Source organism: Salarias fasciatus, chromosome 14, assembly GCF_902148845.1.
Source record: "Salarias fasciatus chromosome 14, fSalaFa1.1, whole genome shotgun sequence".
In the NCBI taxonomy this organism is placed as follows: Eukaryota; Metazoa; Chordata; class Actinopteri; order Blenniiformes; family Blenniidae; genus Salarias; species Salarias fasciatus.
In genome coordinates this window covers 14,491,300-14,506,144 of record NC_043758.1, presented here as the reverse complement: position 1 = coordinate 14,506,144, position 14,845 = coordinate 14,491,300, and the positions used below count along the sequence as shown (strand labels likewise).

Here is a 14,845-nt window from a genome sequence, read left to right as displayed (position 1 = left end):
AAAAAAATAGACAGGGTCTTAAAAGGTTCCCTTCCTGTAAGGAAACATACTTTAATGACCAAATTGCAAATTTGTTGTTGCACACTAAGCATAAAGTGTGATCTTTGTAGCGGAATTGCGTTAAACTTGTTCTTCAACAATAAGCGTATGCATAATAATATGTTTTATTTTTCTTTTGTATTGGTATTTTTAATTTCCTGATTCAGTTATAATGTTTATTTTTTTTTAAAAATGTGTTCTCTCACTTTCTGTGTGGTATCTCCTTCTAGTCGGTTCCTCTACCAGAGGCCACTGGCAGAATATTTATCCATCCATCCATCCATCCATCCATTTTCTACCGCTTATCCGGGGCCGGGTCGCGGGGGCAGCAGTCTCAGCAGGGATGCCCAGACTTCCCTGTCCCCAGACACTTCCTCCAGCTCCTCTGGGAGGATCCCAAGGCGTTCCCAGGCCAGCCGAGAGACATAGTCTCTCCAGCGTGTCCTGGGTCTTCCCCGGGGTCTCCTCCCAGTGGGACATGCCCGGAACACCTCCCTAGGGAGGCGTCCAGGAGGCATCCTAAACAGATGTCCGAGCCACCTCAGCTGGTTCCTCTCGATGTGGAGGAGTAGCGGCTCTACTCCGAGCTCCTCCCTGGTGACTGAGCTCCTCACCCTATCTCTAAGGGAGCGCCCAGCCACCCTACGGAGGAAGCTCATTTCGGCCGCTTGTATCCGGGATCTTGTCCTTTCGGTCATGACCCAAAGCTCATGACCATAGGTGAGGGTGGGAACGTAGATTGACCGGTAAATCGAGAGCTTCGCCTTTCGGCTCAGCTCCTTCTTCACCACGACGGACCGATACAACGACTGCATCACTGCAGCCGCTGCACCGATCCGCCTGTCAATCTCACACTCCATCCGTCCCCCACTCGTGAACAAGACCCCAAGATACTTGAACTCCTCCACTTGGGCTAGGGTCTCTCCACCAACCTGGAGGGGGCAAGCCACCTTCCTCCGGTCGAGGACCATGGCCTCGGATTTGGAGGTGCTGATCCTCATCCCTGCCGCTTCACACTCGGCTGCGAACCGCCCCAGTGCATGCTGTAGGTCCGGGTTCGATGAAGCCAACAGGACAACATCATCTGCAAAAAGCAGAGATGAAATCCTGTGGTTCCCGAACCGGACCCCCTCTGGCCCCTGGCTGCACCTAGAAATTCTGTCCATGAAGATTATGAACAGAACCGGTGACAAAGGGCAGCCCTGCCAGAGTCCAACATGCACCGGGAACAGGTCCGACTTACTGCCGGCAATGCGGACCAGACTCCTACTCCGGTCATACAAAGACCGGACGGCCCTTAACAAGGGGCCCCGGACTCCGTATTCCCGGAGCACCCCCCACAAGACACCACGAGGGACACGGTCGAATGCCTTCTCCAAATCCACAAAACACATGTGGACTGGTTGGGCAAACTCCCACGAACCCTCGAGCACCCTATGGAGGGTATAGAGCTGGTCCACTGTTCCACGACCAGGACGAAAACCGCATTGTTCCTCCTGGATCCGAGGTTCGACTATCGGTCGGATCCTCCTCTCCAGTACCCTGGAATAGACTTTCCCGGGGAGGCTGAGGAGTGTAATCCCCCTATAGTTGGAGCACACCCTCCGGTCCCCCTTTTTAAACAGGGGGACCACTACCCCGGTCTGCCAATCCAGAGGCACCGTCCCCGACCGCCACGCGATGTTGCAGAGACGTGTCAACCAAGACAGTCCCTGCACATCCAGAGACTTAAGGTACTCAGGCCGAATCTCGTCCACCCCCGGTGCCTTGCCACCGAGGAGCTTGCCAACCACCTCAGTGACTTCAGCTTGGGTGATGGACGAGTCCACCTCTGAGACCTCAGCCTCTGCTTCCTCCACGGAAGACGTGGCGATGGGATTGAGGAGGTCCTCAAAGTATTCCTTCCACCGTCCAACAATATCCCCAGTTGAGGTCAGCAGCTCCCCACCTCCACTGTAAACAGTGTTGGCGGAGACCTGCTTTCCCCTCCTGAGGCGCCGGACGGTTTGCCAGAATTTCTTCGAGGCCGACCGATAGTCCTCCTCCATGGCCTCCCCGAACTCCTCCCAGACCCGAGTTTTTGCCTCCACAACTGCTCGGGCTGCAGTTCGCTTGGCCTGCCGGTACCCGTCAGCTGCTTCGGGAGTCCCATGAGCCAGCAAGGCTCGATAGGACTCCTTCTTCAGCTTGACAGCAGCCCTTACTTCCGGTGTCCACCATCGGGTTCGGGGGTTGCCGCCACGACAGGCACCGGAGACCTTACGACCACAGCTCCGAGCAGCTGCTTCGACAATGGAGGTGGAGAACATGGTCCACTCGGACTCAATGTCCCCAGCCTCCCTCGGGACATGAGAGAAGCTCTCCCGGAGGTGGGAGAATATTTAACAAACAGCATATCTGGCAGCATTTAAGTTTTTAGTGGATATCTACTGTTTTCGTAATCAATCATTTTGTTCTGTCTGTACAAATATGACACAAGCAATGGTGCACATTTGACATATTGTTTTTATTTTATCAAAATCTGGACAGTACCAATTGCATGCATGCAAAATTGAATACATATATGACATTTGCATGAAAAAAAATCCCTAAATTGTTATATCATTTAGGTAGAAAAAAAACATTTATATTTTGCAGACATTGTAGAACAAATTTTAATTAAACTAAAATGGCTTTTTTAAAAAGAAAAGACTATTATTGAGTTTTTGCAATTATCTCAAAGGGTTCGTGTGGTCCCTTTACCCATCAGATGCTTCTTTGTGTTGTGTTCAGGTTTTAGTAATATGATGTAGCATTTTGGCAAAAAAATACAAAAAAGCATCCCATAACTTGAAGCCAAAATTGCAAATATCTCCACAGCCACTGTAAACTTCCCAGGGGAGCTGACATATGCTGGGATAAATGTGATCCACACAGCACAAAATATTAACATGCTGAAAGTGATAAATTTGGCCTCATTGAAATTATCAGGCAGCTTTCTGGCCAGGAAAGCAAGCACAAAACACAACATCGCTAAAAGCCCTATATAACCTAGCACAGCCCAGAAGCCTATCGGTGACCCCAGGGCACACTCGAGTATAATCCTCTCTTTGTAATGTCTCATGTTTTTGTAAGGGAATGGGGGATTGATTGTCAGCCAAAGTATACAAATTAAAACCTGTATCACTGTGAATCCCATAACACTGAGTCTCTGCTGTGCAGGCCCAAACCATTTCATCACGGTACTGCCTGGAAGTGTGGCTCGAAACGCCATTAACACCACTATTGTTTTCCCAAGAACACAAGATATGCAGAGAACAAAGGTAATGCCAAACGCTGTGTGTCTCAGCATGCAGGACCACTCGGAGGGTTTGCCAATAAAGGTTAGGGAACACAGGAAACACAGAGTCAGGGAGAAGAGTAGCAGAAAGCTCAGCTCAGAGTTGTTGGCCCTGACAATAGGAGTTTGTCTGTAGCAGAAAAATATCAGGGCGATAGCAATTGCCAGGCAACCACCAATGACAGAAAAGGTCACCAACAGTATGCCCATTAACTCAGTGAAGGTGAGGTACTCAATAGATTTCATGTCACAGCTATTCCTCTCTTCGTTGGACTTGTATTCATCAGGGCATTTTTCACATTTCACTGCATCTGAAAGCATAAATATGTTTAAGCTGTACAGCACACACATCTTCAAATAAGCCAAAAAAGTGCTTATAGTGATTTTGCCCAAAAGAAACACAAAGAGAGTGAGAGTGAAGGCGATTAATCCTGCTGTCTCACTTGTACTGTTGCTGAATTTCCCATCAGCACAGGTGATGCAATCAAAACAGCAGATAGGTTTGCCCTTGACGAATGCGCGGCGTGTCCCCGGCAAGCAGCTCTCACTGCACACAGATCTTGGCACCTGTTTAACAAATCAATTAAAAAGTCAATTAAAAAAAAATCATACTGAAATGGGAAAGATCTCAGGGATTACAAATTCTGTATGTAACTAGAATTAGTAATTGAGAGTGTGATTGTTCAAAATCATTAACCAAAACTTGTTGTTATACTCACCTTCAGACTCTCCCCTGCCCAGACAGCCGTTACGCCTGCTTTCATTTCAAACTGTTGGCCTTCCGGTCGGGAAGCGTCATAGTTACCAATGGTTTCAAAGAGTATGTACCCTGTCTCATCCATCTGCCAGTTCACCAGCGCATAACGTGCCACAGGGTCACCCAAGTCATCAAAGAACACGTTTTCACCAATCTTAGTGGTGAAATTTACTTGAGTTAAGTAATGCAGCACCTGTACAGTGATTGATAATGGTATTATTGAGCTGTACAATAATTGCTTTGTATCAGTTGTTTACATGTAGGTACAAATATTTACCTGCCATGGTTGCACATTTTCCTTGTCAGCACACATACTATTCTCAAAGGGCCCCTCTCCATCTTTGCAATTAAATAGCAAGTGCAGTGCATAAGCGACAGCGTACGTAGCCTTGTAAACATTGTTTAGTAAGCTGGCATCTGAAACATCTGTGAAGCGTGTGTTCATGTTCCTCAGGGACTCTTTCCCACTGCATGCTGCTGCTGGTGCATCCTGAGCATGAGTCTGTCGTGCAGGAGTCAAGATGCAGTTGAATAGCATCTCCCACAACTCCACAAGACCCTGATTGCCCTGTGAGCTGGAGGGTCTGCTGCCGGCAAGAAACTCCTGCAGCCCAGGGATGTGAGCATTGAGTGCTGCGAAGCCTACTGCTCCCTGAACCACAGCATAGTTTACAGGAGAGGCAATGTAACGATATGTGATCCAGCCCTCACTTCCTACCCACTGCAGGCCTGTCACATTCTGAGCATGAAGCTCTTTAAGAAGTATGTCAAGGTCAGTGCCATCTGCAAATGCCACTATCACTTTTGATGTGGATTTCTTGATGATGTCCACAACCTCCAAGAACCACTTTCTGGGATCTGTTCGGTAAATAGCCACAGAATACTCGACACACACCCCTTCACTTTCCGCTGCTTCCAAGAAAGTTGCCATACCACCATTTCCATAGTCACTATTAGTCCTAATGGCTCCGACCCAGGTCCAGCCAAAATGTTTCACAAGCTTAGCTAGTGCTTTGCTCTGGTAAAGGTCACTCGGTATGGTTCTGAAGAAGGAGGGATAGTCTCTCCTATTGCTAAGGCATGCACATGTGGCTGAATGACTGATCTGAAAGACAAAACAAACATATTTGGACAACACACAAGTATTGACTTTGAAACACGCCACATTCTAGGTCTCAAAATACAAAAACATGGTTTTTCATGAAAATGTGAGTGTGCACAGAGCTTGCTTTCCCTCATCACTCACCACCGGTATATGAAAAGGTCCCATGGTGCGTGCAATGCCTATTGTAGAAGTGGATGTGGTTTCCCCGATGACAGCGTGCACGTTAGACAGTTTGTTGCAGCTGGGGGTCCCATTGTCATACCTATTCATCAGGTTTAGAGAGGCTCTGATAGACAGTGGGATACTCGGACAGGAGTCAAAGATCCAGTAACCCAGCGTGACTCCCGGTAACAGCTGTGAGCTGTTGTTGATCTCCTCAATGGCAAACATCATAGTGTATGCATACTGAAGCTCTCCTGGGTCCAATCTAAACAAAGGAAAGAAAGACACCAACTTTTAAAAAGTGTTGTTGTCAGGAAACACCAAAACAAATTATAAATACACACATACAAACTTCATATTTTGTATAGAGATTTTTTTTTTTTTCAATCTTACCCTTCACAACGGATTGTTCCCGGGTTGAATTCTCGAGTCGGATTAACAGTGACGGGGTTCTGATGAAAGGAGAAAATGCCTCCGATGTTGATATCCCCCTCCTTAGAAAACTGAGACAGTTCTTTTGTCCCATATGTTTGACACATGGGCTCTACTCCTCTCACAGCCAGAAGGGAAACAAGAAAGAGGTTGGCTATCAGCAGCATCGTTGCTCAGCGCTGTTTGTCACCCAAGGCCCAGAGATAAGCTCACTCAACTATGAGCATTTTATAAGTTTCCCGTCACAAAGCTACAGGGGCTTGATTGCAATGTTTGTCAATGTCATGTTTGCTTCAACCAATGATATTGCCACTGCTCTGACTGACAGACGCATGAACCTGTCGGAGGACCTTTACATTTATCGTGTTTTGAGTTACCATGGCCAATTACTTGAGACTATAATTTGAGAAACAGTGTTCTAGTACAGCGTTTAGCTGGTTTTTTAAAAGATAAAATGAACTAAATTAATTGATTAAAGGAGGCTGAAAGGTGTTGGATAAAAGATTGTCTTACCTTTATTTTCAATAAGTAATGTATCAAAGAAAATACCACATTGATTAAAAAAAAAAATCTACATCACTGGAACTAAGGGTTCAGGTACAGAATAGCTTTGGGTTGATATTTCAATTGGGTTCAGATAGTTAAAGTTAAAGTCCATTGTCCAAAAATGTTATTCTGACAACTTTCCAAATTTTCTAAATATTGAACAAATGCAGTACATTCAAAAAAAAGCTTTTTAACTAAATAGCAATATGCTGACACTGTTAAATCATAGATCATAAACTCATAGATAACTAATTTGACAGGTTTCTTTCCATCATAAGTTTTTTAGTGTTTCTCTCTGGTTTCACAAGTAAAATGTAACATTTTGGGGCAAATATACAGAAAAACAGCCCAAAGGTTGAGGCCAAAATAGCAAATATCTCTACAGCTACAGTAAACTTCCCAGGAGAGCTGACATATGCTGGGATGAAAGTGATCCAGACTGCACAGAAGATCAGCATGCTAAATGTGATGAATTTGGCTTCGTTAAAATTATCAGGCAGCTTTCGAGCCAAGAAAGCGAGAACGAAGCACAGCGAAGCCAGGAGTCCTATATACCCCAACACAGCCCAGAAACCTACAGGGGAGCCTAAATCACACTCTAAAATGATCCTTTCAGTGGCGTGAGCTGTATTTTTATAGGGGAACGGAGGTGCAATAGTTAGCCACAGTACACAAACCAACACCTGCAGTAAAGTGCAGCTGAAAACACTTGTTCTCTGAAGTGGAGCAGAACACTGAGCATTCGTGGGCTTTGTGGTTTTAAAGGCTCTCACCACTACGATGGTTTTAGCCAAGATACATGACATGCATAAGGCAAATGTAATACCGAAAGCTGTGTGTCGCAGCATGCAGGACCATTCAGTTGGCTGGCCAATGAAGGTCAGGGCACACAGGAAACACAGAGTTAAGGAGAAGAGCAGCAGAAAGCTCAGCTCTGAGTTACTGGCTTTGACCAGGGGAGTGTGACGAAACCGAAAGAAGACACATGACACCGCCAGAGTTAAAGAAGCTCCCAACAAAGAGAACGCGGTGAGAAGGGCCCCCATGGTTTCTCCAAAAGATAAGAACTCGATCACCTTTGGAATACACTGACTGTGATTTTCATTTGACCAGAACTCCAGTGCACACCGAGAACACTCTGCAGAATCTGAAAACGAAAACACACAAAAGTGAATTGTGTTTCCATATTACTGCAAGCTTTGGCATCAATTCTATTTCTGTGTTTATCGTCTACATTTAAGCTATAACATAATTAATAGTAAGAAATGATAGTAAAGCCTTTGCTTACTGCTTGAGTTGCTTATTTCTCCAGCAGCACAGGCAATGCAGGAGAAGCAACAGATCGGTTTCCCTTTAATCATAGCCTGTCGAAAACCTGTTGGACAGCTCTCACTGCAGACAGACAGCGGCCTCTGCAACAAAACCAAAACCTATAAGTCACATTTCTTGCTCCCGTTCCTATTTATGACTGTTTTTTTCTTTTGTTTTTTTTTTTATTTTCCCATCTTTTCAACTAGGATTTTAGCTTTATTTTAGCTCTAAGTTCTGAATTTACATGTTGGTCAACATGTGAAATATAATTTGCATGAATGAGCAGTTAAATCATGATGTAAATCATCATGCAATGTCCAAATAGAGTGTTTTTTTTTTTAACCTTCTCATGGTTTCCTCCTTTCTCGTCTTTCAGAATGTTCTTTCACTATGTATGCAAAAGTGAATTCTCTTTGCCATATAAATGTTTTTTGATACCTTCAAGGATCCATTAACCCATGTTATATTTATTCCCTGCATGGTAAACTGTCTTCCATTTGGCAGTGAAGCATCATAGCTTCCTACAGTCACAAACACAGCGTCTCCTGCTTGGTTTGTCTGCCAGTTCACCAGCTCATAGGCAGCAGCAGGGTCTCCATTCTCATCAAAATACACTTTTTCCCCAGATTGAAGGGTAAAGTTCACATCTTGGAGGTGTTTCACAATCTATGGAAGCAGATGGCCAATGAAAAACTTAGCATATAGTATATTATAATGAATATTTTTTTAACTGATTTTAGATGATCTCTCACCTGATTTGGATGTAAATAATTTCTCCAGATGCAGCTGTGATCAGATGATTTACCATTTTTTCCACATTTTAACAAGTTGTGCATAGCATGAGCTGCAGCATACACAGCTTTATACACATTGTTAGAGATTCTTAGCTCCAACACATCTGTGAAAGAATTGTTGACATCCCGCAGACTCTCTGAACCAGAGCACTGACTCTGACCGCTGAGACTGGATTGAAAGCTGCAATCAAAGGTCGATTCCCAGAATTCCTTTAGCAGGTTATTGCCAGGGTCTTGACTTGGATTAACCTTCAAAAGAAATTCCTGCAGGCCTTTAATCTTAGTCTTTCTGATGGTGAAACCCAGAGCTCCCATTAGAATGCCAGCATACCTCTTATTAGCCAAATGGCCCGCTGTAATCCAAGACTCACTGCCCACCCACTGTAACCCAACCAAGTTCTGCTTCAGGGCCTCCTCAAGCAGAATGTTCATCTCGCTCTGAGCAAGGAAAGCAATCAAAACCCTTGCGCTTCCACTACGAATCACTCGGACCACCCGAGCAACCTCTTCATCGGAGTCGGTTCTTGAAATGGCCTCTGAATACTCGACACAAACCCCCTCCTGGCTTGCAGCTGCGATAAACGTTGCCATTCCGTTATTGCCATAGTCATTGTCGCTCCTGACTGCCCCAACCCACGTCCATCCAAAGTGCTTTACCAGCTTTGCCAGGGCTCTGCTCTGGTAGTAGTCGCTGGGGATGGTTCTGAAGAAGGATGGGTATTCCTTTCTATTACTCAAGCAAGCACATGTGGCAAAATGACTGACCTGACAAACAGAGGTTCTATGAGGACAGAGCTTTTCAGTACAGATGTGAGCACAATCTAAAAACAACATTCAGAAATGTATTTTGATTTTTATTTGAGTATTGAGAAGTTTCATCCAGCGCACGATTGCATGAATCCTTGTTTCTTTTTTAGCATAAAAAATGTACAGAAAAAGCAAAGAAAAATAAGGCAGCACCACCAAATTAATACAAATATCAATCAGTCAAAAGCTTACCACAGGTATTTGGAAAATCCCTGAAAGTTGCAACAGCACAATGGTTGACGAGGACTCAGAGGCTCCGATGATAACATGTACAGATGACTGACCGGAGCAGGTTCCTCCCAGAGCACTGTCCTGTCCATTCATTAGACCCATCACCGCACGTGTGGAATGCAGTGTTGAACCACAGGTGTCAAACACCTTGTAACCCACTGAGATGTTAGGCAGTAGAGAGCTGCTATTGTTGATCTCCTCAATGGCAAAAATCATTGTTTGTGCAAAACGAAATTCGCTGAAATTTATCCTGAAAAGTTGTGAGAAATAACATTTTAAAAGACCTCTATTTGCGTGAACAAAAGCAAGGTGAGATAAAGAACAATACCTGGAGCATATGAGAGGCTTGGGTGCATTTGTCAGGGACAGTGAAGGCTGTGAAATTTGAGAGTGGATGGAAAAAGCTCCTCCGATAGTAATATCACCTTTCTTAGATAGGAGAGGAACCTCTGGGCTTCCCAGCATTTTACAAACAGATCTGTCCTCTGCTGCTCCGAAGGCTCCTGTAACAACCACAAACACAAACATTACACGGATGAAGTCACACATCTTCAGCACAGAAGCACACAAAGTCAACGCTGTAACGTTCTGGAGATGACGGTGACGGAAGCTTTTTTATTAAAGCAGATCATGATGACGTCAGACCATGGGATGTGAAAATAGCTCACTCAGAATTATCTCTTAAAATGATTTTGTGGATAAGGAGAAGCAGACACATGTTTGAGATCCTGTTTCTTTATTCCAATAATTGTATTCCTGAATATTTTATCATCACAACAATGTGTGGGAGTTGTATGATACTCTATAAATACTGGGCCTCCAAAACCTAAAAAATGAAATGATTGTTTTTTGAGTTTATGATTGTAGGTATGTATGGTTGTAGATAAAAAGTATCTTTTTATTCAAAATTAAAAAAAAAAAAAAAAAAAAAAACTCAAATCAGGTAAGGTTCTCTAATTTAGAAAAAATAACTAGAAATTTGTGCTTAAATGAAGGACACAAATACAATTTTTATTTCATTTATAAATAATACATGTGGACTGATTTGTGATGGAAAAAAGATATATTAGCATGTTATGTACTTGCCTTATGAGTGGGTTTTCCAGTGTTGTATAGTAAAATGAATGTGTTTGAACCAGAATGTGTTGATATTAGTGAGGTTACAGTATGTCAAATTAGTATATTTTCTGACAATAGTTCCTGGTGCCACACACATCCTGTTGATGCTATTTTGGTGCTTCGATTTCAGTTTGTTTGTTTTTGTTTGATTTACATATAAACAAGATACAGAAACATATCTTTCATTCAGTTATTTCCTTGCTGTAACATGCCCCATGGCAAAGAATGTTATATGACTGGATACTCTGTTTATTTCCGTCTAACAGGATATGGTGCGACATGAGTAAGGAGCACATCTGTGTGATGAACAGCATAGCTGAGTGTGTGAGACGCAGCCATGAAAGATTGACCAAATCTGTAAAGATGGATTAGATTTGATACAGAGCCAACCAGTTTGTTAGATGGAAACGTTTTTAATATATACTAAAATTGTGCCTTGTTTCGTCATTAAATCTGCCGTGCCTTTAAAGCGACCCTAATGTTCTTAATAACTACAGACCAGTATCCAACTTACCGTTTTTAAGTAAAGTTTTAGAAAGACTGGTTTTTAACCAAGTCAATGACTTTTTAATGATTAATAACATTTTAGAAAGACATCAATCTGGTTTTAGAGTGAACCACAGTACCGAGACGGCCCTTTTAAAGATTTTAAATGATATCAGGTGGAATTTAGATAATAAAAAACTCACAGTGTTGGTTCTGCTGGACTTGAGTGCCACCTTCGACACAGTAGACCACCACATTTTAATAAACAGATTGAGTCACCTGGTGGGCCTCTCTGGTATTGTTCTTAACTGGTTTAGTTCTTATCTCACAGATCGATGTTTTTATGTAAGTATGGATACTTGTTCCTCAGGAACCCATGAAATTAGGTGTGGGGTTCCCCAAGGTTCAATTTTAGGTCCCATACTTTTTAATCTCTACATGCTTCCACTTGGGGACGTCTTCAGGAGACACGACATCAGCTTCCATAGTTACGCTGACGACACTCAGCTGTACATCGCCGTGTCTCCTGATGACTCAGGGCCAGTAGAAACCCTGTTTAACTGTATTTCAGACATCAAGTCATGGATGGCAGTGAATTTCCTACAGCTCAACCAGGACAAGACTGAGGTTTTAGTTATCGGTCCCGAAGGCCAGAGAGAGAAAATTTTACCAAAATTATTAGATTTTAAACCAGAACAATCAATTAAGACCCTGGGCGTGATTTTTGACTCTGAGCTAAGTTTTATTCCACACATTAAAAACATAACTAAGATTGGATTTTATCATCTTAAGAATATAGCCAGAGTCCGCCCGTTTCTCTCTCAGGCCAGTACAGAGGTGCTAATGCATGCTTTTATCTCCTCTAGATTAGATTATTGTAATGCCTTGCTCTCTGGTCTTCCCAAAAAGAATTTTTCAAACCTGCAATTATTACAAAACTCAGCCGCTCGCCTGCTGACGGGGACCAGGGGGCGGGCCCACATTACACCGGTTTTACAGTCGCTGCATTGGCTCCCTGTCCGCTTCAGGATCGATTTTAAAGTTCTCTTATTAGTTTTTAAATGTCTTAACGGCCTTGCGCCTTCTTATTTAGCTGATCTGTTTTTACCGTATCGACCCTCGCGGGCCCTGAGGTCCTCTGGCAGCGGCTTACTGTGTGTTCCCAAAGCTAGAACCAAGACGCATGGCGAGGCGGCCTTCAGCCATGACTGCCCCCACCTGTGGAACAGCCTGCCGGAGAACCTCAGGACAGCAGAGACTGTTGATATTTTTAAAGGGAGGTTAAAAACACACCTTTTTTAATCTGGCTTTTAATTGACCTTTTATAGTTCTTATCTCCATCATTTTTACTTTTTAGCATTTTTATTTTAATCTATGTATCCTATTTATTCGTTCTATTTTTATTATGTACTTCTAACTAATTAATTTTTTAATTTTTTACTTTATAATCTTATCTTACTATTTATTTTGTATTATGTCTTTTTATGTCTTTAACTGTTTTAACTCCAGTGTTTCCTGAGGGGGGTCCTTCACACCGGGAGTTGGTCCTGGTCCTCTGCTGGGGTCACTGCGCTCAAGTCCTCTGGTCCTGGCTGGCCTGGGGGTCTACACACTCCGGTGTGCGGGGTCCCTTTGGTCTGACGGGGTCGGGGGTCGAGCGCTGAGGCCCCAATATTAATGACCTTCGCCTTCTCCTGGTGTGAACGGCCCCACTGGTAGCGTTTTCCCATGATGCTTAGTGCCATGCCATGTCTCGTCTGCTGTGTGCAAATAATTCGGTGTGTGTGTGTGTGTGTGTGTGTGTGTGTGTGCGTGTGCGTGTGTATACTTATTGATGGTGCGGGGTTTTTTTTTCTTTTGTTTTTATAACTGTTTTTACTGTTCAGCACTTTGCGTTATTTTTATAAATATGAAAAAGTGCTCTACAAATAAAGTTTGATTTGATTTGATTTGATTTCATTTAAAAAATGATTTTGCAATTGAAAGACAAGTGTCAGGTCCTTTGAATTCATGACAGATATGTTGTTTTAATTGATGCACCTCAACAGTTATAAGTATGCTTTAAATGATAAACATTTTGTGCAATTCTTTTTTTTTCCTTTTTCTTAAGCCCGAGCGCCCCCCAATTGGGGGCCTGGCAGCAAACATTTCAGAGATTGTCTAATAATGTGCATTATTTCTGACAGAATGTCATGATGCTTACCCGCAAAATAAACAGCAGAACCTGGGCTAACCGAATATATCAGCCATTATTTCACACTCCAAACACAGCTCAAACACGAACTAAATGAATTATGAACCATATTCGTGACCGTGTCAACCCACTTGCCGAAATATTGATCGTAGCGCTATGAAACATGATACAATTCACACAAACAGCCTCTCGGACGAGAGCTGAGACTCCGCTGATTACAACCATGCCACTCAAAGCCGTCTAAAACCACAGAATCTGCCAGAAAATGCCACTAAAACAGCCAACAGCAAGATCGCGTTTTCAAACTGCGGTAAAAAAATCGCCTCTTACCTGGACTTTTGGCCATATAGAGTCCGAATTATGCGGTTATTGTCCATCGGGTTGGATTAGCTTAGCCACCTAGCCCCCTCTGACGTCAATCCGGGCGTAAAACTGACCCCCAGTTAGCCTCAAGGAGCTCTGTGATTGGTCAGTGCCATACAGTTTGTGTGCGCCATGACGGTGTGTTGCTTGTTCTGATTGGCTAACAGAGCTGTCAATCACATGTCGGTGACCCCTGCTGCATTCTATTGGCTCAGACGAGTCTGGCGACGTACGGGGTGTCTGTATTCATGAAGCTGCTGCGGAGCTGAGCGCCTGTATACAGAGGAGGCTTTACGCACGGCGCGTCCTGCTGAGCGTAAACAGACGCTCTGTGTGAATTTCCACTGCAGTCACGCCAAAGACTGCTCTGTTTGGAAGTATTGAACTTCAGCAGTGATATAAAAGTGCAAAATATAATTTGGAACGTTAGAAAATTCTGATTTCACAAATGGCACCATAGTGTGCCAAAGTGTGCCATCGCCTGACCTGTCTGTACTAAAACCTATCAAATTATGTTCTGCTTCACTTTCACAGAGTCAACCTTTGCAGAGAGAGTGTTCACATATTTGTCTATGATCTGATGGAGGTTTAGAGCTGCAACTGGACTTTTCCAAAGAGATGATCACATTGAAAGTGCTTTTTTTTTAGGCGAGACTGAAAATTTTTCATTTTTGCTGTGTTCCATCTTCAGTCACACTTAACCAGTAACATATATACTGATATTTACACATCTGGACAAATCTTACAAGTGTTCACTTTATAAGGAGACAGTAACCACTCAAATAGGCCAAGTTATTGCAGTGCTATACTCTTTTTATTTTGGTATGTCATTTTCGAGAAGAGGCTCTGAAAATAGCCTTAGGGCTTAAAGGGTTAAGTTTATCTACTCTCCATTATTCAGTGTGAAGGTGGCGGGGGTTTGGTATCGGAAGTTCTGCAGGTCAGATTTCCGTGTCTGTTTGTGAACATGTCATCCTGTGCCTGTCACACACACACACACACACACACACACACACACACACACACACACACACACACACACACACACACACACACACACACACACACACACACACACACACACACACACACACACACACACGCACACGCGGGGCCCTCAGTCGGCGGCCCAGACTGCTCCATCTGGCACTGCAGCAGCCCACGGCTGTCAGGTTAGCTA

The 14,845-nt window shown here is 43.6% G+C and overlaps 2 protein-coding genes across 3 annotated transcripts; both read right to left on the bottom strand.

Moving 5' to 3' along the window:
- Window positions 1-2,621: 2,621 nt before the first annotated feature.
- Window positions 2,622-5,921, bottom strand: LOC115400571 (extracellular calcium-sensing receptor-like). The gene is made up of 6 exons (XM_030108554.1): window positions 5,776-5,921; window positions 5,362-5,647; window positions 4,393-5,220; window positions 4,078-4,308; window positions 3,802-3,925; window positions 2,622-3,669 (listed from the first exon to the last, which is right to left on the bottom strand). Exons 1-6 carry the CDS (start codon window positions 5,919-5,921, stop codon window positions 2,756-2,758), a joined length of 2,529 nt encoding a protein of 842 aa, XP_029964414.1. The 3' UTR covers window positions 2,622-2,755.
- A 687-nt stretch (window positions 5,922-6,608) lies between these two features.
- Window positions 6,609-13,694, bottom strand: LOC115400603 (extracellular calcium-sensing receptor-like). Of its 2 annotated transcripts, XM_030108600.1 has the most exons (8): window positions 13,633-13,694; window positions 9,832-10,006; window positions 9,465-9,753; window positions 8,715-9,230; window positions 8,424-8,675; window positions 8,110-8,337; window positions 7,649-7,772; window positions 6,609-7,507 (listed from the first exon to the last, which is right to left on the bottom strand). In XM_030108600.1, the coding sequence occupies exons 1-8, from the start codon at window positions 13,646-13,648 to the stop codon at window positions 6,609-6,611; spliced, it is 2,499 nt and encodes an 832-aa protein (XP_029964460.1). In that variant the 5' UTR covers window positions 13,649-13,694. The 2 variants fall into 2 exon arrangements, with proteins under 2 accessions (XP_029964460.1, XP_029964459.1); XM_030108599.1 differs by lacking the exon at window positions 13,633-13,694 and having other exon boundaries at window positions 8,424-9,230; window positions 9,832-10,052.
- Window positions 13,695-14,845: the final 1,151 nt, after the last annotated feature.

Bases quoted from the DNA above. Each gene is read 5' to 3' on its own strand.
- LOC115400571 (XM_030108554.1), bottom strand. From the start codon at position 5,921: ATGTGTCAAACATATGGGACAAAAGAACTGTCTCAGTTTTCTAAGGAG. The intron at 5,221-5,361 runs GTGAGTGATGAG...TTTGTCTTTCAG, and splicing joins GACCTTTTCATATACCGGTG to ATCAGTCATTCAGCCACATG. The intron at 3,926-4,077 runs GTGAGTATAACA...TTTGTTAAACAG, and splicing joins GGGCAGGGGAGAGTCTGAAG to GTGCCAAGATCTGTGTGCAG.
- LOC115400603 (XM_030108599.1), bottom strand. From the start codon at position 10,052: ATGTGTGACTTCATCCGTGTAATGTTTGTGTTTGTGGTTGTTACAGGA. The intron at 9,231-9,464 runs GTAAGCTTTTGA...TCTGTTTGTCAG, and splicing joins GGATTTTCCAAATACCTGTG to GTCAGTCATTTTGCCACATG. The intron at 8,338-8,423 runs GTGAGAGATCAT...CTGCTTCCATAG, and splicing joins ATTATTTACATCCAAATCAG to ATTGTGAAACACCTCCAAGA.